A 24,872-nucleotide genomic window follows, 5' to 3' on the forward strand; every position below is an offset into this window, starting at 1 on the left:
TAGTGTAGCCACACAGAAGGTTTTAACCTCGTCTCGTACCCATCCATACATTTTCTTCTGCTCATCCGTGTCGCTGGGCGATAGTCTAAGCAGACCTGCCCACACCTCCCTCAGAGACACGCTTTCCCCAGCAAGTTGGTTTGTGCCAGCATCTCCTCCTAGTTGGATATGCCTGAAACACCTCACCTAGAACGCATCCTAGTCAGATGCCCATGCCAATCGGGTCCTTTCGATGTGAAGGAATAACGACACTACTCTGAACCCCTCCTAGCTCCTCGCCCTATCTTTCGACACCCACTGTTTCTGTCTGCAGTCTCATTTTTTTTGGTCACTTCCCAGAGCTGAAGCCCATAGATGAGCGAGGAACTTAGATTGACCAGTTTTGCTTTCACACTCATCTCTCTCTTTACTACAATAGACAGGTGTCTGATATATTACAACTTAATGGCTTGACTACTACAATCCCTGATTCATGTATATTTACTCTATTTCTCTAGTTAATCTTACATTCATGTTCCACTCATAATTTCGTTGTACATGTACAATGACACGAAAGGGCTATTCTATTCTATTCTATTGTAGGCATTGCACTGGGCTATAAATGTGTACATGAATAGGTCTCTTGCAATGGCAGGCTCAAAAGTGCAATAGCTAAGCTCTACAGTATTATTGAGATGTAAATTTCAGTGCTGCATGTGAAAAGAGTAACAGCTGAGCATATAATTCATAAATGAAAACTATATATATAGTTTATAGTATAGTTTTTGTTTTTAAATGACTACCCACCACTGAGTTTCACATATGCATATACATGCTTGTATGCTTCTACTTCCATATGTGTCCACGGAAGTGCCAGCGCTAAAATGTCAGCTTCAAATTATTTACCCATTTTAAACTGTGTGGATAGGCCAAGTAAAACCAGACTTATGATAATTAATTTACATCAGGCTTTTTCGTGAATACTTTCTTTGAGTCAGGTTTCTTCTGATTCACTGCTCCTCACAAACTTAAGGTTGGAATGGAAGGTGGGGCTACTGCTCATCTGCCTGAGATGATCATATTACTCAGGTACTTCTTTAAAGAAAGGTCAGTTGAGAGAAACGTAGCAAGCAAATATGCTGACGTCTAAATGATTTAGCACCCATGAACTTTATTTTGTACCCCGCATGAGAGAAAAAGCACTCATGTGTACAATATTTACATTGATCTTTGATAAATGCTGCACAACCCAGAAGAAAACAGAATCTCAATCCTGGCTCCCCAAATCATACAGGTCGAAAACAAAAAGAGATCCTGTGTGAAACTGAACATTCTAGTGTATTTGTGCCTACGCTGCCCTTGTTATTTGAAATTGTGGACATGTATAACACAAGCATCTAACATTGTGTCAGTATATGTATATATAACATAAGCTGAAGGAAGGTAGTAGTCTGATTGGCTGCGTATACTGTATATCTAATGAAAAGCAAGTTCTGCTTTATTGTCCCTTAGTAGTTGTAGTATACGGCTCTACTGATTGATACCATAACATAGAATTCAATTTCTGTTATGAATAGGCCGTTTGGAAATGGCTTCTGTTACTGTTGCTGACAGGGCTTTTCAAAATACAGTTTATAAAATGCACAATAAAGTGTTACCACCCAGGTGAAACAAGAATTCTGAGGTCTTTATATTCTGATATCAAATCAATCTTCAAACAATGAAGATTCGTGATAGATGGAAAATTCAAAGAATTTAATTTAGTGTTGTAAAACAACACACATTTGGCTTTTTTTTTTAGCATTGAGATCTAATTTGGAACTGCATAAAGTTTGCTGAAAAGTATTAAAGGTTGTTGGAGCTGATATCTGGCGAGGCATAGTGTTTAAAGGGTAGCGTTGTACCAGTGCTCTGTATGTACGTCCATTAATCCATTTTAAGTGACAACGTTCAAAGTTCAGAGAGGCTTCTTATGAAATTAGGAATAATACGAGGGTTCAAACTTGACCAGCCAATGATTGAATCACCAACCTTTCACTTAGTAGATGACCTGCTCCACCTCCTGTCGCAGCAGTGTCTTCCAGCTGTTGTTTATTCACTTATCTTTTAAGCACCAGCCAAAGAGGGTGTTCAAAGAAAGAGAGCACTTAAGTTGTACTTGCTTTATTTAAATAACTACCACCTGACCACCTGAGCTGAGATACGTTACAACCCAAACAGGTTGCCAGGTTATCATACGTGTAACACAGAGAGACAATCATTCGCACTCACATTCACAGTGACTGCCTATTTAGAATTACTAATTAACCTAACAAGCATGTCTTTGGACTGTTGGAGGAAGCATTTAAATCCCATACCTAGTGCATATGATTTAGCCTGTAGTTACACCAGTGAGTGGATATTGTGTTGTTTTTGGAATAAAAAAAAAAGTTCTCGAGTCAGGAATGTATTTGCTTTATGATCCAGAGACAACTTTTGGTACTAACATCCAGGCACAATGTGAAAAGTTTTCCCTCTACAAACATTTCAGCAACATCACAGCGGAGGTGTTGGAAGTTCGCTTTTGTTGAACGCATCTCTTAATCCAACAAGCTTACTGTAGCTACACCCTCTTTCAAAGTTGCAGTATCATAATTAATCCACAACCCATTTAACAGTGAGTTGTACTTTCTGCAGCTTCACATAGAGATTAGTGAACCTGCTAATCTCCAGTAAGAGACAAACTGTAATAAAAACTCACCTGTCCTACACTCTAAAAAGTGTATTTCAGCAGTAGTTGAAGTTACGTAAAGTTCAGAGTTAGTTTCATTAAGATTTCTGCTTTAGTGGAGCCAATCTACATTTGTGGAGTATATCAACTTGTTATTACGTGTTGTTCCCTCAGTACACATGTAACCTGCTATTCTCATTAGAGTCAACCTGCATCAATTAGGTTTCTCGTGACGCAGTGCGTCTGATGTCATGACGTCTCCGCCTTCTCCAGAATTTTCTACCTGCGGTTGAGAACAACAATTTGAGAGGCACTTGGCTGCAGGCAGGACCTCGTGAACAATTTGGTCAATAAGGTAACGAAGATATTACTTTTTCCATAGTCCTTGAAGGTAAGTCAAATGTAGAACACATATTTTAATGTATTAGATATAAAAATATTCCAACTGTATTGTTAAGTTTGTTAAGTGTTTAGTAAACTGACCTGACCAAACCGCTATCATTCAGCCCTGCTAACATTAGCGAAATGTCAGACCTGTTGGTAGTTTGTGCTTGGACATGTAGGTTAAGTTAGTAGTTTGCCGGCGGTACTCTCTTGTTTTAATATCGTAACGCTAGCTTAAAGTTGTGTATTCATGCAGTGTGTCGGTGTTGGCTTACTGTTAGTTATTCATTAGCATTAGCACATTATAGCGGCAAGCTGGGCCGCGGTTCTCTTCAGACTACGTTACTTCGTGCGCGCGCATTTATACACGAGTGGTTGTTCGCAGTATGCCTGTCGGCGCGAATAGTTCAAGCGGTCACGGCCACGGGTGATGTAGGAGGTAAAGTTTAGCTGTTGTGGCTCCAGGAAGCATGCATTTACTGCCGCTTGCATTGCTTTCAATGTACATGACGTTAAGAAGGCGAGGAGAAAGGGTGCGTGCAGCGCTCGTACACGCACGGATCAGCTGTGTGAGAGGGAGATGGTGTGCGGCAGAAAATCAAAATTAGAAATCATAGAAGAAAGTATCCGGTTGTTCAGTGATGACGCGACGAATCCTACTTGCGGGTCTAAAGTAGTCTGCGTTTAATATGGCTTTTGTGTTGTTAACATGTTTAATGTTTTGTATTTTCTTCTATTTAATCTCAAAAAGCTCCTAAAACAGTCAGTGATCACTGTTGACCTCCCTCGGCTTTTATTACCGCTAATCATTTATTTAAGCTCAGTTTTTAAAACCTTAGGATGTAACTACAGCCCAGCCCATGCAGCAGTATATGAATGACTAACCTCGTATTGTGGATGGATTATCTCAGTTGTTCTCCTGGCTGACGTTTGGTCCTTTTACAGCATCCTGCCATGCGATTACATTTGTTCCTGACCACCGAGAACACTCACATTAACTTTTATCGAGTGGAAAAAAAGTTAGCTTGTTTATATTATGCTAACATATCTGTGTCGCTAGCGGTCACGTAGTACATCATTATATACCAGCTAGCCCAACTTCAGTAACCCTACAAACGTCACTGCTGTTTAGTTTTCTGTCTTCATTTATGCTGGAAGTGATAGCAGAGCTGTACGTTTTAATTTGTTTCCAAAACCCCGCAGTCAGGACATGCTATATTGTATTTAGATGGAAGCTAGCGAGCTAACTTCCTGCTAACTTCTAACTCCGTTAAATGTCATAAATTCTGTTTTCATGGATGCCTGGATGTTAAACTCAAATGTTACACCTGGTAGAGCAGAACGCTGATCATTTTATTAAAGATGAAAGACTTTAGACAGTTTTTCAACTCTCAGTAATGCCATAGTGATCGTTTGATATATGGACCTGCAGCAGAGTTTAGACCCAGACACGGCTAGTGACGTCAGACTGAACAACCGGATTACGCTATTGAACACATAAAATACAGCCATCAGATTTCTTGTAGACCTAGCACACTTCTGGTCTGTGTCTGAATACATATATAAGTACATAGATGCAGATGAACACTGTAAACATGATGAAAGATCGACAGACTAACTCGAACATATCTTTAATCTTTAGGACTTTGGGTAGCGCTTCCTTTCCTTCCTGTCAACCTCTCCAGAGGGGTGTCTGCTGATGGCAGAAAGATTACATCACCTCTGGTTGGAACCCTGGACAGTGCCACAACCTTTGGCTTGGTGTAAAATGTGATGCCCCATCGCCACCTTCTGACCTAACTTCTTCTCAGCTCTGTGACTACTTCAAGAGGGGCATTCCTGTGTGGAGGTGTGCCAGGCAGCTCGTTTTACCTGTGAACTTGCGTACTTTCACTTCATCAACAACAAAGGTATGCAAGTTCAAAATAGTAATGTCTCATTTAAATTTAATTCAGTTTTACACTGAACAGGAATCGGCTTTATATATAAAACAATTGCAAAAAAAAAATGTACCTATGGGCATTTGGGTTTTGTTTTTAAACTTTTGTTTTGAACTTATCCCTTTAAAATCTAATTAGAGAGGGCTGGCTACATTTGATGAATACATTTTGTGTTTAAATGATTCGCTTTGTGTTGGGCAATGTGGCAAAAAGCTGAGATGAGATCTAGTCTCGTATCACCATATTGATATATTGTAATATTGCCCAACTCTCCCTCTGTGTTTTCTCAAATTATTTATATACACCCAGTAAAGCGTGTCTCTTTGTTTCTCCAGTGCTATGCTTCATGTGGAGATGCAAGGACTGTGGGACAACATTAACAAAAAGATCTGAATTGCTCAAACACTACAAACTGATTCATAGGCATTACGGACGAGGCCACTCATATCCATGTACTTATTTAAATTGTGCATGTAGGTTCAAGACTTGGAACGCCCTACTGAGCCATCTATCAAGAAATCACCCTGCCCAACAAGCAGTCTCCAAAGCTGCATCCAAATTCACTTGCCATATTTGTGGCCATAATCAACTCTCCACAGAAAGAGAATATTTTCAACATATCTATCAGCATCTTAAAAATAAGGAAACTGTAACATGTGTGTTCCAAAACTGTGAATATAAAACCAATGTCTATGAGAACTTCAAAAGTCATAAATACAGAAAACACTCTGGTACAGTGAACACATTTAAGCCTGGAATAAGTTCTGTTGATGAATCATGTGCCAGTGTTGCCAGTGATATTTCAGATGTGGAAATTATAGAGAGTGATGTAAATTTAAATTCTGCTTTTGACAATGGGTATTCTGAAAACTTAGAGAAGGATATTGAGCTTCAGTGCTCCTTAAGTTGGAACACATCTTTCTTGTGTCTAATGCAGCTGTAGATGAGCTTTTGCAGGAGTTAAACTATTTGATTGGTTCTGTCTCTGTGGCGATTACCCAAAAGACTATTAGCCAAGTATTACAAGACAACGGATGCCAATTTGACCAGTCAGTTGTTGAAAAGCTAGCCAGTGTACTCTGTGAGACAAACCCTGTAAAAAAAGCAATTGGAGATAAAGGTCCACTTTCCAGTCCTTGGAGACGAAAAGCATACTATAAGAGCCACTTTAAAGTAGTGGAACCAGTGGAATATATACTTGACAGAAAAAATAACAAGTCATTCCAATATATTTCAATTTTAAAGTCTTTGCAGCATATTCTTGACTGCCAGACAATCTTGGATCAGGCTGTTAATTTGAATACTGTAGATAATCAGCCTCAAAAAACTTCTGTGCACTACAAAACTATCTTCGATGGTGACTTCTTCCATGAAAATGGACTGTTGTCCAAGCAGGAAAGCATTTCATTGATATTATACATTGATGAATTCGAAATATGTAATCCCCTTGGTACATCACGGAGGAAGCATAAAATTTGTGGATTGTACTGGGTTTTGGGTAATTTGCCACCAGGCTGTAATTCTGCTTTAACCTCAATCTATTTGGCTGCTTTAATCAAAAGTAATGATCTGAAGTGCTATGGGTATGAGAAAGTGTTAAAACCTGTAATTAATGATCTTGTAATTTTGGAACAGAGTGGGATATTTCTGTCAAAGTTGGGCAGAACAGTAAAAGGCACTGTTCAGTGTGTTGTTGCCGACAACCTTGGTGCACACAGTATTGCTGGATTCTTTGAAAATTTCTCAGGGACATACGTATGTAGATTTTGCACTGCAGAAACATCAGAGTTCCAGACTATTGAAGTCAGAAGTGAAGTCTTTACTTTAAGAACAAAAGACATTCATGCAGATCATTTACGAATTATTGAGGAAAACAAATGGCCCAGTTATTATGGTGTGAAATCAAAGTGTATTTTGTCAAAGCACCTCTCACATTTTGATGTTACCACTGGGTTTCCACCTGATGTTGTACATGATCTTTTTGAGGGAATTGTTCCTTTTGAACTTGCGCTTTGCCTCAATTTGTTAATCAAAAAAAAGTATTTCACATTATGTACATTGAATGAAGCAATATCATCTTTCAACTTTAAGTGGGCTGACAAAACAAATCGACCTCATCCTGTGGCTCTCAGTTTTGCATCCAAAAAAAGTGTAGGAGGGAATGCACACGAGAACTGGAGTCTTATCAGATTTTTGCCTTTGTTCGTTGGGCAGAGTGTACCCTGTGAGGAGCCTGCTTGGCACATCTTAACAGACTTGAAGGACATTGTTGATCTTGTTGTCAGTCCTGTTCATACTGAGGACTCCATTGCATATCTTGGTTTTAAGATCTCCGAGCACAGAATCAAGTTTCAAGAGGTTTTCCCAGATGTTAATCTTAAACCAAAGCACCACTACTTGGAACATTATCCATACTTGATTCGTAAGTTTGGGCCACTGGTTGCACTATGGACTGTGCGATTCGAAGCAAAGCATAGTTTTTTTAAGAGTTGCAAGGAACATCAGATGCTTCAAAAATGTACTTCTTTCCCTTTCACAGAGACATCAGTATCAGATTGCATATCATTTGCATGCAATTAGCTTTGCCAAACCCCCACTGGAAGTAACAGATGTTTCCACTGTTCACATTGATGTTCTTAACAAGGACATCTCAAATGCACTGAGACAGAAGTCTCCAGATATGGACAATGTGTGCTTGGCTAAAAGTGTAGCATATAATGGAATAATCTACAAGTGTGGGATGATCTTGATCCACGGCTCACTGGGAGGACTGCCAGAGTTTGGTGAAATCATCCAAATGGTGATACTGCAGGACAAACTAATCTTCATTCTGAAAAAGCTTAGCGGATGGTATATGGAACACTACAGAGCTTATGATCTCAAAACATCACCAAGCAAAGAAGTGGAACTTGTTGAGCCACAAGAACTGCATGATACCTACCCACTGGCAGACTATAAAATTAGAGGGATGCGTCTTGTCACCTTGAAAAGATATGTCCATGTTTAAAGGGTGAGGCCTCAAAATATGATAAAGTATTTTCTTAAGTGGGAAAACAAAACCCAGACCCATACAATACTAATGTGTTCTCAGAACATATTTATTTTATACTGCAAGCCAAAGTGGTGTGATGATGTCATTGGCAATTCATCAGTTATGTCATTTTTTTTAATGCAGGTCGCTGGATTCCAGTCAGTGAATGCTAATCCTATGCTCTCCCCCCTTCTGCTTCTCTTCTCTTTTTCTTCTTTCCTCTCCTTGTTGTCTCCTATATTCTCCTCACCTCCTCTCCTTCTCTCTTCTCTTCAATGTCTTCCATATTCTCGCCATCTCTCTTCTCCTCCCCTCTCCTCTTCGGTTTGCCTTCTCTCCTCGCTGCCTCAGCTGATCTCCACCTCTCCTCTTCATTTTCTCCTCCCCTTTCCTCCTCTCTTTGCCTTCTCTCTTTTCCTCTAGTTTGACATTAAATTCTCCTAATTGGAAATGTCAGTGGTTTACATGTTGATCCTCACTAACTGTGCTTGTGCTTTGTTCTCAGACCACCATGGCTGGTTCAACACCTGCAAGACTGAAGGTGATTTTAGGAGAGAACAACATTGAAAAGCTGACTCTTCCAAATGGCATCCCAGAGTCACTTGAAGACCTTCTCAGCACGATAAAGACTACCTTTGGGTTAAAAGGTAACTTCAGACTGCAATACATGGACCAAGACTTTGGCAACGACTTCTTCAATCTGAATTCTACCACCGAACTTCGGAATTTGGGGACAATCAAAGTGATCCACCAGCAAACAAATCCACCTTTGATCAGTGCCGATCAGTCCACTTCATCTCTGTCTCTTTCATTTGAGTCTGATGACGGTATTTCGGTGGCATCAAATGACACAATTATCCTCTCATCCCCTGAATCTATGTCATCTCGAACACAACAGTGGCCAGAAGACTTTGCAATTCCCCAATTTTCATATGACACAGAGCTACAGCTAGAGAGGGGGAATACTGAGTACCGTGTGAGCCAAAAAATGCTGACTTTAAGCGCCCGAATGCTGTCTGATATCCTGAAAAGAGTTGCAGAAGAAATTTACCGTTACAAGGCCTATCCAGAGGATGCACATTTCTGCGCAGCTGCAGAGGCCCTTATCAAAAAGCACCCATGTTTGAAAGAACCTGGATCATTCAATGGCTGCTACGGTTGGAAACAACGACTGAAGTACAAAATGGCAAACTACAGGACCCAGCTCAAATTGTGTCCAGAGCTGTGTGTAAACTCACTGAAATCTAAAGCTACTACAGATGCTTTCCCTGCTAAAAAAGTGAAGAAGCCAAAACGTTCTGAAGCTAACTTTTATCCATCCTTTCCTACTGGTGAGACTCTGGACAGCATGGAAAAAGTGAGACTAGAACTTCTGACAGAGATCGGGATAAGGGACAATGAAAGGGTCATCGCAGACAAAATGGCTAACACGTTTGCCTACAGACGACATGAGGTGGTAAACCAAGAACCAAGCATTCAGGAACTGAAGGACAGATGGCCTGCACTCTTCACACAGAAAGAGGTAAGAATGGAACTGAAGTGATCGAAGTCTGTATGCTTCAGGATTTATTGCAGTTAACTTTCATGAATCGGTCATAACTTGATGTGGTTGAGATTTTATAACACTGAACTTAATGAAAGAATTTACATTTTGAATTCCCATATATGTTGTACTTTTTGGGATATAGACATTTTGGCATACAATCAGTTTCAGCATTTTGTTCCATAATACAATATCTACTGTCATTTGTGTTTTGTTTTTAGATAAATACAGAGTTCCAGAGGCTCATGGCTGTTCCTCTTGAGTGGAAGTTCATGGCCCAGTTAGACATGCACTCAAGTCAGCTGATCAAAGTCATACGTGCCAAAGGAGGAGCAACACGCCAAAAGATTGCGAACATCATGGACACATTGGACCAGGTAAATCTGTACCATCAAACAAGATACTTCGTAACTAAGAGGGCTGTCAAAATATATCTGAATCCTTCATAAAGACAATATGGGCAGGCCAATGCTAATCATGGCTTTCATATGCATGAATGTTTTTAGCGACTCAAAAAATACACCACTGAACTCATCCCCCTTTCTTTTTGTAATGAATCTCTGGGCTTGTGAATTACTGTTTTTAAATAAAGTACATGTAAGTTAAGCAATAAGAGTAAGGATGTCTGTCTTATGAAATTTAGAGTTTAAAATTAATCAACATTTGTTGTTCTAGACAGTGGACATTAATCATCGGAGGGAATGTGTGCTGAAAGCCCTCACCATCTTCCTGGGAGAAGATGCAGATGGCCTGATCAAGGAATACCTTGTAAGTTTCAACAGTTTGTCAGAACATCTTGTCAAAGGGACACAAAAAAAGTTAACTGTTAGAACAAACATAACACGTGAACCATAGTTGGATTGCTGACATGTATTTATTATCATGACCATATTGGACATTATGTAATTCCCAGCAACAACACATTACATATTGGATTGACTTTGTTTTAAGTAAGACGGGCTTACTTGATTATTTAAGTTCAAAGGAATAGTTTGACATGTTGGGAAATCTTATCTTTCTTGCTTACAATTTGATTAGAGTCAGATTGATACACCTCTCTCTGCTGTTTCTGGTGTGTGATGACACCCAGCCAAGAAATAGCCCAGCACATAACACATATTGGTACATCACCCAAACACTTAATCACAGTAAGAAGTGAGGCTAATGATGATTTGTGTTTGTGTCTTGTACCCCTCTGTAGGACTGTGGAGCAGATGATGTTCAGAGGGACCTGGAGGAGGTCACCATGGCAGTGTATGTGATTCGGAAGGAGGGGGAGGGACTGCAGGAGCCACCTGAAGACATTGGCATTGTCATTGAGGGTGTGGAAGTGTTGCATGAACTAACTTCGGTTGCCTCAGCTTGTGCCCTGCTTCTAGGTTTGATCTATGCACTCAACCTAGCTTATCCAAAACCCTTTCGCTTCACTTTTGAAGTGCTCCAAAAAATCTTCATGCAGCTTGATCAGCACAAGATGTCCCCCAAAGTCCAAAATCTGTATATCAAACTTCAAAGCTCCCAGTAATGGCACAGAACAATGACCAACAAATGGCCTTGTGCCATAATGCGAAGGAACAACTGTGTTTGGACATATAGCATGTAAAATATGTAGTCTCTTTTGGATGTTGGGCCTTTTTTATGCTCCAAGAGACCTCAAACCCTAATTTAATGGGCTTTTATACATACTTTGTATGGTATTTTTATTTATTTTTTAAATTTTTTTTCAGACATATTTGCCTTCGTTTCAAGGGAAAGGTTGCATTTCAGGTTTGATGTGCTCAGTTATACAACAAACTGTTGTGACATTCTAAAACTCTAAAGGAGTGTTTATATTTTTTCATCCCCATTGGTCAGCTACACTGTTCAGATATTTATTCATTGACAGTTTCTGAATACTCTTGGGGCACTTTTTCATAGTTGACACTATATGTGTTGAGATTGATATTTGTGTAATACTGTGTTGCACTTTACACTTTGATGACAACTTTGTGGTCCTACTAAGCGTTACTTGCATTTTGTGCATATGTGTTTTAAAAAGGACAAATGTGTAATGTGTTTGACCAAAAGCTGTGTTGGTTGCCATAAAGGTAATACTTTATTACATTTATACAATAAAGCATTTAAAAAAAAAAAAACATTGGATTTTGAATTTTTTGAAAAATATTTTCAGCCAACTTAAAATTTTGATTTAAGCTTTATTAAACAAACTAAAATTTCATTTTAGAGTCACTACAAAAAGTAATTTACACTAAACCACATTATTAGGTTAGCAAAGAGCAATATTTTACTTTTGGGTTATGCAAATTATTGGGTTGGAAAAACTGAAAACTTTACGTTGAAATGTCTTAATTTTAAGTTGGATTAATGCAAAATGTTTATTTGATAACAATTAATTTATTAAGTACATGTAACTTAAATCAGTTGTGTTAATCTAATGTATTAACTTCATTTCAAGGAACTTAATTAAATTTGGTGTTACCAATTGAAATAATTCAATTAAGTTGGTTCAACTATTTTCTTTTTTCAGTGTAATCATTGTTTTCATTTCCAATCTCTTTGACTGTCTGTGGCCCATCCCCTCTTTGATTTCATTATAGTAGATTTAGTGATCTTCATATTCCCCTCCTTCTCATCTGCAGTATCTTTCTCAGCCTTGAAACTTAACAGAGATGGAAACAAGCAGTTATATTCTACTTCACATATTTTAACAGCAGTTCTCTGTGGGTTCCTTGGCAGACGTGATATGATCAGGGACTGTTATGAAATTTATTGCTGCTGTTAAAAAGGGAGTTTCAGGGATCCTTGAATAAGCTACACAAACTACATAAAAGATCTATGTCTCTACCTTTATCTGTCTCTTCTCTCTCTGACTGGTGCATCTCCATACTCTGAGATTTATGAGCTTTAGAGATGTAATTAATTAATTCCTGGTCATCGTATTCCTCCCTAGTTTACATTTACATATTAAATTGAAGGTGAGCACTTTGTCTGCCATCTATACAATCTCTGCTCCCAGAGAGAGAGATAGATAATAAAGGGCTGAGCGGGAGAGACAAGCGCTAAAAAGAGGCTGAAAGACACACATTTCCTCTTTTGTTTCGCTCTGCTGACCTTTTTCAAAACAAACTTATACTTCTTTAAAGAAAAGTCAGTTGAGCGAAATGTTAGCAAATAAATAAGCCGATGTCTAGATGGATTTAGCACCCATGGACTTTGTTTTGTACCCCACAAGAGAGCAAAAGCAGTGATGTTTACGCTATCTACATTGATCTTTGATAAATGCTGTGCAGCCGGTCGTCCGTGGGAAAACTAAATCTCAGTCCTGTCTCCCGATTTATTTCTTTTGTTTTGCTGCTGATGATTTTCAGTAGCGCTACACTTGACTCTCAAACACTTTAATACCCGCTCGACACCAGTGGCAACCTTTTTGTCCCTGAGCTCTGGAGCTGAAGCAGAAAATGGGGCAAAAACTCTTCAGTCTGTCTGACTGATTATCTGTCTGACTGCCTGACTGCACGTTTGAAAAATTTACCCCGATACATTACGTGTCGGCCTGTTTAGCCACTGAAGAGCAGCACGACTGGGAAATAAATCCTGGCTCGCACAAGCATGTGACTGACATGCAGTGTCCGGGTCCTTCGGTCAGCAGAAATCCATCTCATTAACTGGCAGGTTGCGCACACTCACACATTCGCAGACACATCATTCAAACACGCACCCTCGAGGCTCGGTCTTGGCAGTTTTAACACTGCTGCCCACAGACAAAAGGCAGCCAGCTTTTTGGACAGGCCACGACCATCAGCTCAGTCACCCAACATGTGTTTAAATTTATTACATTTTGCCTCAAAAGTCAGCATCAGAACGCAGAGTAAAGCAGATGGTACAGCATCGTACCCAAAGGCTGGAAACTTTGTCAGTTGGACAGGTCATTATTTGAAAATGTTATTTTTCTGGCAGTAAAAGTTTTTCTTGTAGAAAGTTAGAGATCTTTCTTTTTCTTCCATTTTATAGAAAGAGAAAACAGTAGAATTCAAAAGAATACAAACATAAAACTCAACAAAATCAGGTCCTGTTTTAAAGCCAGTCTCAGGATGCAATAAATTCCTACTGCTGAATTCAGCCGACCATTTAAGGGGGCACAAAGGACAAAACAAGTTAGGTATAGTTTTTAAAACATAGTGGGGTTTAATTCAAAAGCTTTAAATATCCTATGGAACTGTGGGGAGGAGTTAATAGCATACAGCTACCTAACTGCTAAAATACTCACTTAAAATGATTCTTGGCCCTCGTAAACATGAACCAATAATTTGAGTAAAATGTTACTGAAATATATCAGATCAAGCTTATTTATCCAAATATTTAATCAGTAAAATATACTTGGTATTAGCTTCCCAATCAATTATATTCCATTTGATTCCATTTAATGTAACATTTTAATCTGTACTTATGTAAAAAAAAAAAGTTTTTTTTTTTTTTACATGTCACCAAAGTGGGCAGCACGGTGGCACGGTGGTTAGCACTGTTGCCGCACAGCAAGAAGGTCCTGAGTTCAATTCCACCATCAGGCCGGGGTCTTTCTGTGTGGAGTTTGCATGTTCTCCCCGTGTCTGCGTGGGTTCCCTCCGGGTACTCCGGCTTCCTCCCACCGTCCAAAGACATGCAGCTTGTGGGGATAGGTTAATTGGATAACCCAAATTGTCACTAGGTATGAATGTGAGTGCGAATGGTTGTTTGTCCCTGTGTGTTGGCCTTGCGACAGACTGGCGACCTGTCCAGGGTGTACCCCGCCTCTCGCCCTATGACAGCTGGGATAGGCTCCAGCGCCCCCCGCGACCCTGAAAAGGATAAGCGGAAGTGAATGGATGGATGGATGTCACCAAAGTACTGTTTAGGGAAACCTAAACATTTTGGAGTGCACACCTGGCATGTCTTTTTTGGATTGAAGCCTTTTTCCAGGAAAGGGTTTTCCTCTTAAGGTCTTTATACACAAGTCACATCATTCAGAGAAACCATTCTGCCTTCCCTGCCTGCCGCCGCATGGATTTTTTACTAGCCATGTGTGCATTTGTCACAGCGTGAAGTGCTCCAACCTCAGCTGAAGTTTGACTGTACAAATTACTGAGTGCTGCACTGTGCTCTGCTTAGTGCAAGCCATTGGAAATAATGGCTTTCAGAGCACAGCAGTGCCTTTGTCATTTCCTGTCTGAAAGCCTCATTAGACTTGAAAGGATTAGTTGCTCAATCAAGAGAAACTCAGTCAGATATGCTGATAATTAATAATTCAGTTAGTTTTGCTTGTAAAAAATGACAACTCATTTGCAAACTGAGAACTTTAGATGTTTTTTTTTTATTATTCAATGTTAAGTAAATGCTGCTGAGTTTTTGTTCAGCTGAAAGAGAATTTCCAAAAGCCATCTTGTGCCTTTGGAAATCACTGTGGTCATTTTTTATTAGAATCATTTCATGATATTTCAGTGACAAGTTAATCACCTTGAATGAAATTGCCTGATTTAAGTTCTGATTTAAACCAATATGCATCTGAGTAAGTAATGACCTGTTTTAATACCACATGTAAGTTTTAAACAGGTTTCTAGACTTGCTGGAAACTTACTGGAAACTTTATTAGGAACACTAGTACTGGTTTGGACTCCCTATTGCCAGTGCAAAAAGCCCATGTGCTTTAATGTTTGATGTGTTGTGTGTTCAGAGATGTTCTCCTGCACGGTTGTAACAATTATTTGAGTTATTCTTTGCTTCCTATCAGCTCAAAGCAGTCTTGCCATTCTCTCTGAACCCTTGTATCAACAAGGCATTTTTGCCAAGAGAACTACCAGTCACTGGATATATTCTCTTTTTATTCTCATTTTTCAAAATGTCTATCTACCAAAGTGGTACACGAGTGTATATGTTATGTTGGATTGGATTTTAAAAACTGACATATATGGTCACCTGGACTTATTTTGTAATTTTGGCTCTGAAAATGGTTGAGGAGTTGGTAATGTGAAGTGCACATGGTAAACTCTAATTGGAGCTTTGTTTCTGTGTCCAGACAGCAGTATGCTGTGAATGCTTTGTGCTACAGTAATGCTTCTCTTCTCTTCTTTACAAAACCTTTTTGTCTTTAGCACAGATGCTAACATAGTTACAGTCATTTAAAGAGCACTTGTAAAACGGGCCCACCGGATGGATAATTAAAAAGATAAAACTCTCCCGTTTCTTTAAGTGACGTCTTCACTTAAAGATGGTCTTGCTTTCGCTTGTATTTGAAGACAGAGTTGTTAGGACAAGAATAATTTTTCCAGGTATGCAAAACCTCCTCTGATTGTCTAGTGTGTCTGTCTTTTTAACCTGTAGAGAAACTATGAGCTGACGTTCATTCAGAATACCAGCATTCATATACAGATATCTATTACCGCCTCTGTCTTTCCCTTTAATTCTTTTTCTTTTCATCAGAAAGTCTCGTGCCTTTCAGGGTTTTTATTATCATCTTCAACCTCATCTCCTCCTTTTCTCTCATTGATTGGAAAAGCTATAAACCTTCAGTATGATTGGCCTGTGGGAATGCTCTAAGTGCTCCCCCTCTCTCTCCCTCTCTCCTTTTGCTCACATGTTCATTGCATTGTGTATTCCCACTTGCCTTCTCATTCTATCATAAATGCTTTTTAAATCACTTGACTGGAAAATTGACTTGGCATGTCAATTTGGCTGAACCGCCCCAGTCAAGGCTTGGTGTTTGTTTGCGCCTGTAGATGCTTTTATTGTTGATTCTGTTTTTGCCAAATCCCCATGTGTACTTCTTTCTCTGATGAGAGAGAACTCCTAAATTTATTTCACTGCTATTAAACCAGGCATTTCGAATACGAACAAGGTCACAGAATACTGAAAATGCCAGCGGAAGATCGATGATGCCCAGTTTGATTTTATGCAGCAAATGGTACAAAAAGTCACTGCACGGAGTCGAAATGCACAGCTTCAATTAATAACACTTCACCTGTTCCTGTTTAAATAAGAAGCCAAAATATTAATGTTATTTAACAGCACAAAGCCATTATTTTAATGAAAAAAGATTTATTAGTGTAATTAAAATGAACTTAAGATGATTTGGCTTCATCCTAAAGTATTTCTTTCTTATCTAACTTCTATCTTCCAGGTCGCTGAGGCTTTCCACATTTAACGCTGCGAGACTAAAGAGGACCGTGTTCACCATCCAACAAAGTCTGATGGACCCGTGAGCAGACATGTGAGAAGAGATCGACCCAACAGACATGTCAGCTGACGCTTTACACTTTTCTTCTTTACAACGATGAACATCCGAGCCATCTCTGGTATCGGCACATATTTAGAGCTTTGCAGCACTAGCTACTGAAGTGGACTGCCTTTTAATTCTGGCATCAGCCATAGTTTGATACTTTGATGATGGCCAACTAAACCCTTTACCACATTTTCATATGAGTATGTTCACAAAGCCACCTTATTTTGTAGTTTAAATTGATCTATCCATGCTTTTCACCAGGCTCGAGGAGTGCTGTGATAAATAGAAACTATAGCATTTAGTACTTTTTGTCATGCAGGGAATCTCAGGACACGCCAGAAACAAGCTGGCTGATCACATTTTGGGAAAAGCAGGCGTAGGTGATGGTGTACCTTGCCCATTCTCATCAGTAATCCCATGACCCCTGCTGAAGTCAGATCGTTGAGTATGAAATAACCTAATCAGAGATCTAACAGTAGCCTGATTTTACCCACATGTCCGTCGGGATGAGCGCATGCCCCTAACCTGGCCACGTCAGCGTTGTCGTGGCTGGCCGCCGCAGGACAGTCGTCTTCCTCTGCCATGACCCGGCTGATGTTGGGCCGGACTCTGGAGCGCATCTGTAAAGGCGTGCTGCTGCTCTGCCTGCTCCATTTCCTCATCATGATGATCCTGTACTTCGATGTGTACTCGCAGCGCTTCGACCTCTTCAGTCGCTTTAACAATGGCCGCAACGGATCCAGGAGCAATGTTAGTGGGGCAGGGAGCGGACATCATTATTACTATTACAACCTCTCCAGGCCCAACGCCACATTAGCCAGCTACCTGGCCACAGGCGAGCAGCTGGTGCCAAGTGTGCAGCCGGAGAACACTCAGACACCGTCTCCCAAACCACTGCCACCATGTCCTGAAAGCCCGCCTGGCCTTGGTGAGTAATAATGTCACAGACTTCTCCTACATTTCCCTCGCTTTTTTCCAATTCTTTTGTAGTTACAATAACGAGTTGTTTTCACCCCAGAACACACACACACACTCACCCTTAATATGTTTTCACAGATTTTCTGATTGGTCAGTGTAGTCGCTCCTCACATGTGCATTATGTACAAACAGGTAGATTTTTTGTCTTTATTGTCAAGCTGTTGGCGGTGACTTTAAATATGGTGGAGCTACCCGGGAGAAATTTCACAGTTGCCTTTCACAAAAATGTGAGATTTAAAATATTCCTGTCTGTAGTTGTGTTTGTCTGTGACACTTCCTCTTGGGAGGCGAAACCATGGGCGCAGCAGCAGTCTGTCGATTCTACTTTATCTGGCCTGTCTTTGTCATGTAGCCAGCAAGCTAACTGTAGATAGACAGGATTCTGCATATATCAGGGGGATGTCGATGACACGAACAGATGTGAAGCAGACGTCTGTGTGCATCTCTGTTTGATCTGACTTTTAATGCAAAATGAATCTTTTGAAGATGTGAATTTTTTGCCTGAGAACAACAAAGATTTCATGATCATATTTTCTAGGAGAAGCTTTTCCCTTGTAACTCCTGCTTTTAATATAATATGTGTGGACTAGCATTTAGCTTTTGTTGTGCTTACACTGTACTCTTCAGCTCCTATCACAACTCATTTTAGCTCAAGTCAGATCTAAGTTACGGTGTACACAAGTTTGAGGTTTAATTTTCTGATTTTACACTTCTTTAGCTTTTTCTGATAATACGTAGCTTATTTATTTATTCTTCATCCAGTTTGCTTGTACTGTATACCGAGTAATTGTATAACTAAACCAGGAGGATTTGCACATCATTCATTAGAGTAATGTTAGATGCAGATGTAGTTAGATGAGCCTTCGATCAGAGCTTAAAGCTGTGTAGGTACTACTTTATATTCTGTAAATAAATGCATCTCCAATTAGCAAAAGAGCAAGTGTAACCATAATTTTGTTTTTCTGGGTCAGCCTGCAACATAAAATGGATTTAATGTCAACAATTTACAATGTGGTATTTCAACCTTATAGTCTCACAGTGGAGCTATTAATTCATGCAGTGAGACACGTGAGCTGACACAAACACAAACACACAGCAGCACAGATGAAAGCGGAGGGTGCAGGATCAGTTTTAAAAGAGTCCTGCATTTTTTTAGTTGTTTAGTGTTCTTAGTGTTATAATAAAAATGTTAATATAATATATAAAGTAGTAATGTTTCTTGTAAGGCAAAAAAAAAAAAAATGTGTTAGAAAAAGAATGTGGGCTCATCACCCTGAAACTTAAAAACAAAGGAAAGGCTCTATTTTAACATTATTTTAACCCGATTTACTCAACCTAGTTAGTTGCTTTGGTTTCTTATGGCTCAGTCACATTAGAGTTAAAACAGAGGGGCGGGCTCCTTGCGAGGACAAATTACTGTTTGCCTGGTGGTTGCATTAAATGTTTCTGCTGTCAAAGACTAAATGCAAGTCCTTGTAGTGATTGCACAAGTGGTGGGAGGTAACCAGTCACATAACAACCGTGGTCTGGTGACTGGTCGGACTGTCTGCAGTCATTTTCAGACAGGTTGTCTAAGGTTTGCAAATGTATTTCTATAAATATCGACAGGTTGCCAGCACTTTGCAGTCGATCTGAATCAGTGTGAACCGATGTGAACAACTTGTCTGCGATCTGTCCGTCTGCGATAGAGGACTGGACTGGTTGCCAACTATCTGTATGTCATTTTGTAGTTGAATCTCTATGAAATGTGAATTTCTGTGTATGTACATAGCAAGTGGTTTGCTACAGCCACAGACTTGTAATTTTTGCAGATTTGTCATAGTTAATTGCTACCTTGATGCCGTTTAAATGCAAACTGATAGCAGACTGACTGCCATAGTCATTTTCTCCATTTTTAGAGCAGCTATTTCAAAGCTAACATGAGACCTTCATTGAAAACATGGTTACAGTAATTTTTTGTCATGTTGAGATCATAAACCACTGTTTTCTCTAGTGTAACTGCAGAATTATCCATCTAAAAAAAAAAAACAGAATTTAAAAGTTAAAAAAAGAAAACTGAAACTCAGTGAAGACATCGTCTGATGGGGAGACGGCTTCTTGGTTCCCAACCTTCTGACTTGCATATCAGTGAATTCGGTTTAGAGCCAGTATGTTTTTTAGGAGACTGGCCGGGTTGCCCTGTGAATGCACCGTGGGACTGTAAACAGTGTGGACTTTGTAAGACTTCCCATCGTCAGCAAAAGGATTTTAAGACACACATGCACACACACGGAGGCAGTAACGCTTAGATGAATAACTTTGGGAATAGGTGGAAAATATTCTATATGTATGTAAAACAAGCTGCACACAGGGCACCTTCACTTGCTTACACACACATATCATCATTATGTATCCACCCAACAAATCTGAGGTCGATAGAGTCACACTAAGCCTGGGGTTCACTAAATCCATAATTACATAGTGGTCACACACTTACTTCACACCCATGCAGACACACACACACACAAACACACCCTTTCATGAATACTTACTGATAAATAGAGCTCAGGAAGGAACTCCGACTGTCATTATTTCACATTAGCTAAAGTAGGCTTGACCTGCGATCTGCGTGCTGCTTATCTCAGCATCATTCAGTTCATCCTAATGAGTCAAAACAAAAACTCGCCTTGTAATCGGAAGGTTGCCGGTTCGAGCCCCGGCTTGGACAGTCTCGGTCGTGGTGTCCTTGCGCAAGACACTTCACCCGTTGCCTACTGGTGGTGGTCAGAGGGCCCACCAGTCCGGCAGCCTCGCCTCTGTCAGTGCGCCCCAGGGTGGCTGTGGCTACAATGTAGCTTGCCATCACCAGTGTGAATGTGTGTGTGAATGGGTGGATGACTGGATGTGTAAAGTGCTTTGGGGTCCTTAGGGACTAGTAAAGCGCTATGCAAATACAGGCCATTTACCATTACTTTAAAGTCTCTTTCCTTTCAAAAAGAGAAGAAGGACTAATTGTTGTGCCGGTTGTTGGATGTTTGTTCCTCACTTTCCAGTTTGATACGGCAACATTTCTTTAAAATCATCATCAGAAAGAAAACTTTCATTGTGCTGAAAGTCAGTCTCAGTTTAAGTGCGTTTATGTGTCTTTTCTTTCTTTGCATATTTGTTACACTTGTTTCTGATCGTCAGCCTCTATCCTCTATCATTCTCTGTATTATTGTTGGGTCTTTACCTTACAATATAAAGGGCCTAGAGGAAACTGTTGTTGGGATTTGATGCAACATAAATTACATTTAATTGAAATCAACCACATTTTAAGTTTAAATATAAGTTTTTAAAAAAGCTATGATCTGAAATACATCACTGTGACAAGTATTCAAAAAAGAAATCAGGAAGTGGGTCAACCCTTTTTTTGCAGCACTCTGTTCATACGGTAAAAACAGACTTTTCCAGCAGTTTTTAAGTTGAGAATCTTTTTTTCTTCATAGTTCAGTGAGGGAGAAAGAGTAGGTGGACTTTTTAAATATTTACCTTGAAATGAAAATGTGTTATTTGATATTACTCTTTTAAACTTGCTGTCTTTCATGTGGTTTAAGTTAAGCTTTGGCACATATAGTCAACAAATATATATATATATATATATATATATGAGGTTAATATACAACATTGTATATCTATATTTCTTTTGTTAAAAAAACCCCTCAAAACATCTTCTGGTAAAATAAAAAAACATGTCTCTTTTTCTTTCCCACCTGTTCCATTTGTAAATGAGCTTAGTAAACGTAATCCCTCGTGAACAGTGGGGGGTAGAGGAGTGAACATCTTTCTATTTTTTTCACTGATTGCTTTTCTCATTTGATAATGAGGTTGGTAACGTGCTTTGAAATTGGGAGTGAGAGATGAAGCTGTCAGGCTGATTTGTCTGAAGCTGAGGTTTGCTGATTCCATTATTTGGCCTGGAATTGGCTGTCACTGACACTGGATTTGGCATTCATACCAGGCACAGGTGTACTCTTGTAGCTTATCTCTGCCTTTTCTCAGTGATGAAGTGGCTGCCTTGGGGCTGTAATGAGCAGGAAGGCATAGAAAGACTGAGCGAGTCTGTTTTTCAGTCACAGGTGCACAGAAAGCGTGAGAGTGATCTCTGATGGCGGTATGATGGTTTGTATGAAGTACGACAGAAAGAGAGGCGGGATGGACTGAAGGAAGGAACAGCAGGTGGAGAGGTGAGGGGGGTGTAGAGCGAGAAAGGGAGATGTTGGACAGTGGTATATACAAACACACACACACACACACACACACACACACACACACACACACACACACACACACACACACACAAACTCACATAGAAAGTGAGTGAAAAGGGGGGAGAAACAAACAAGCAAGTCCTTGGCTGTCCCACAACACCAGCTGACAGGTGCTTCCTGTATGAGTGGCTAGCATCCACAGTTTATATCCTGAATGTGTGCGTTTCTGTTTGTGGCCGTGTGTTTGTGTTTATTAGTGTTAGCTGGCTTGTGGATTTGCAAACCACCAGTTCCTTATGAAAATTCTTATATAGATATTAAGAAAATACAGATTAAGGAGTTCATGTTTGTCACTTAAAAGCAATTTCTCTGTAAAAAGGAAGAAAAAATATGTGGCTATAATATGAAAATCACAAACACTGTTTTTTAGTTCACATGCAGTGTTTTTGGTTTTGAGTGCGAGTACCTGAGTGTAAGTGAGGGCTGATGGTGAGCTAACTTTAATTCTTGTCTTCCTTGGGGGGCTCAACCCGGGGTAGCGGTCATGTCCGGTTAGGGGCTCTGTTGGCTCTCAGGTGACTGTTTCCTCGCGGCTGCGTGCAGCGGGGCTAGGGGAGGGTCTGTGCTGACGGACGTGGGTTACTGACCTGGTAGCCTGGCTGCCCCTGGGTGGGTCCGGGATGGGCGTGAGGTTCTGGGGGCGCTCCGTCTCTGGGCTGGGGCCCGGGCCGGGCCTCGGGGGCTTGGGTCCTGGTTGGTGTGTTGCCGGGGTTATGGGCGGGTGGGTGCATGGGGGCCCAGCCCTGGAGCAGGGTGCCGCCGGTGCATCGAGCCACCTGGGGGGCTCTTCAACTGGTGGGGAAGATTGTCACATCTTGCAGGAGCTTTCCTCTCCTCAGGGGCTCTCTCTACAGGAGGGGGAGATACAGGAGAGGTGGAGGAAGATCTCAGCCTGGGTGTTTATTGTCTTATGTAGTCTGGAAGAAGAGTGGATGGTGGGGTGGGTGCAGTTTTCTCTGTGGTGGGGTTGGGTGGACTGTCCTGGGCTCTGTGGGGCCGGGAGGCGCTGCTGCGCTGGGCCCCGGTCTGGATGGGCCTGGGCCCCCTTTCCCTGGTGGGTCGCGGAGTATGGGGGTGCCTACTGGGGTCAGCGGGGGAGCTGGCCCCAGGGAGGGGTCACTTGCCCCTCCCTTCCTTCCCTCCCCATCTCCAGCTGCCTCCCTCTTCCCGCTCCACCACAACCACCCACACATGCAGGACCTTGGAGTAGGGGTATGCCACCAGGGTGCAGAGGAGGCCACCCCCCCCCTGTCCCCTTCTGGCTGCCTCTGCCTCAATTTTATCCCACAACTTAGACATTCACATTACTCACACTCTCATCACACATACATATAGGATCTTGGGGGTGGGCACGATACACGGAATCCAAAGTACCATCAGGGTGTACACCTCACCCCTGGCGTCGTTGCCCACCTCTCAATGTTAAATACACGTAGACATTGAGGGCCAGCAGGAGGGACCATGCGCTTACCTGCTGCTCTCTGGCAGGTAGCTCCATGCCCTCCTGGGTTTTAAATGCACCTTAGAACACACATGCATCAACACTACAATGAGCGGGTGGAGGGAGGTCTGGAGTCTTCTCTCACCCCCATTCTCTGCGACCTGCTGGAGCGGGGGGGCTAGGAGGAGGAGTTGGCTGTCCGACTGCGGTCTGGAGTGTGGGGCCTCCCTGCTGCTGCGGAGTCGGGGCGATCTGCCTCCCCCCACCGCAGGGAAAAGGGTAACACCACCTGGGTCTGGGTGCAGTTCCCCCCTCCAGGGGCAAGGGTACCTAGACCCGGGGCTTAGAGTACGCTTGGGGAGTGTGATTGTGTGTACAGCGTCTCTTTATGTCTGTCTCCACGTTGGTTGAGTGTGGAGTAAGTGCATATGAGAGCATGAGGGTGGGAATGGATGTTTGTATATGTGTGTGCCTGTATGTCTGTGTCTATATGGCAGGTTGGGTGTCAGGCGCCACCTCTCTGGGGACATCTCAGGCCCTCCAAGGTATGGAGGCCTATCTCCCCCTACCACCACTCCCCCTGCCAGTGGCGGACTCCCTCAGACATCGGTGCGTTGGTGGTTCTTTGTGTCCGGGGATGGGCGTCCAGGTACACACCGGCTCACTCCTTGGCGGCCGCTTATCGGGGCCTGGAGCCTGGGGCTCGCTCGGGCCACTTCGGAGGTGGGGTGCCCCCGGCCTTTCGGCCTGGGGCTCGGTCACTCAGGCACGGCTGGCTGCCGGCGGAGCTCACGGGCGCGTCACTGCAACCCCCCCTGGCTTCTGCTCCGCGGCTGCTGAGTGAGCCCTCATCTGGGACTCTCCTCAGCTCTTTCTGGGACAGTGGCGCGGCTGCCCCTCTGTTGGTCTTCCTTGGTCTCTTGTGTTCTGGGGGCCTCTGGATGTCTGGAGTTTTGATCTCCTCCATACCTGCTTCATGCCCTGGAGGACGGGGCTGTGGCCCCCCCACACCCTCTAATCAGAATCAGAATCAGAATCAGAATACTTTATTGATCCCTGGAGGAAATTATTTTTTGTTACAGTGCTCCATTTTAAACCAACATTAAGACAAGACAGACAATACACTAACTAAGAATAGTACAATATATACATATATATACATACATACATACATAAGTCACTCATAGATAAATAGTTGGAAAAGAAACATGTGTAGTTGTAGCAGCAAACAGTGTGTTAAGTGGATGCGTTGTACAGGGAGATGGCCACAGGCAGGAATGATTTCCTGTGTCGTTCAGTGGTGCTTTTCGGTAATCTCAGTCTCT

General features: G+C 41.5%; 2 protein-coding genes across 4 annotated transcripts in view; both read left to right on the forward strand.

The window, feature by feature from the left end:
* b4galt2 (UDP-Gal:betaGlcNAc beta 1,4- galactosyltransferase, polypeptide 2) overlaps positions 1-24,872 on the forward strand; it is a 239,931-nt gene that overhangs the window by 22,348 nt on the left and 192,711 nt on the right. For both annotated transcript variants that reach the window (XR_013974581.1, XM_080906855.1), the window contains exon 2: positions 16,738-17,767. Coding sequence is in view for 1 of the 2 variants with exons in the window: in XM_080906855.1 (XP_080762981.1) it covers positions 17,422-17,767 (346 nt within the window). In the remaining variant the exon portion in view is untranslated. The remainder of the gene's footprint in view (positions 1-16,737; positions 17,768-24,872) is intronic.
* Positions 646-11,658, forward strand: LOC308412473 (uncharacterized protein). Of its 2 annotated transcripts, none has more exons than XM_080906854.1 (6): positions 646-3,080; positions 4,716-4,983; positions 8,550-9,566; positions 9,809-9,964; positions 10,263-10,355; positions 10,789-11,658. In XM_080906854.1, the coding sequence occupies exons 3-6, from the start codon at positions 8,556-8,558 to the stop codon at positions 11,110-11,112; spliced, it is 1,584 nt and encodes a 527-aa protein (XP_080762980.1). In that variant the 5' UTR covers positions 646-3,080; positions 4,716-4,983; positions 8,550-8,555; the 3' UTR covers positions 11,113-11,658. The 2 variants fall into 2 exon arrangements, with proteins under 2 accessions (XP_080762980.1, XP_080762979.1); XM_080906853.1 differs by having other exon boundaries at positions 646-3,044.

The sequence above is a fragment of the Rhamphochromis sp. 'chilingali' genome (genome assembly GCF_963969265.1).
Source record: "Rhamphochromis sp. 'chilingali' genome assembly, chromosome: 16".
In the NCBI taxonomy this organism is placed as follows: Eukaryota; Metazoa; Chordata; class Actinopteri; order Cichliformes; family Cichlidae; genus Rhamphochromis; species Rhamphochromis sp. 'chilingali'.

Excerpts from the sequence above, each read along its gene's own strand:
- LOC308412473 (XM_080906854.1), top strand. The coding sequence starts at position 8,556 with ATGGCTGGTTCAACACCTGCAAGACTGAAGGTGATTTTAGGAGAGAAC. Across the intron at positions 9,965-10,262 it reads TCATGGACACATTGGACCAG|ACAGTGGACATTAATCATCG; the intron begins GTAAATCTGTAC and ends TTGTTGTTCTAG. Across the intron at positions 10,356-10,788 it reads GCCTGATCAAGGAATACCTT|GACTGTGGAGCAGATGATGT; the intron begins GTAAGTTTCAAC and ends ACCCCTCTGTAG.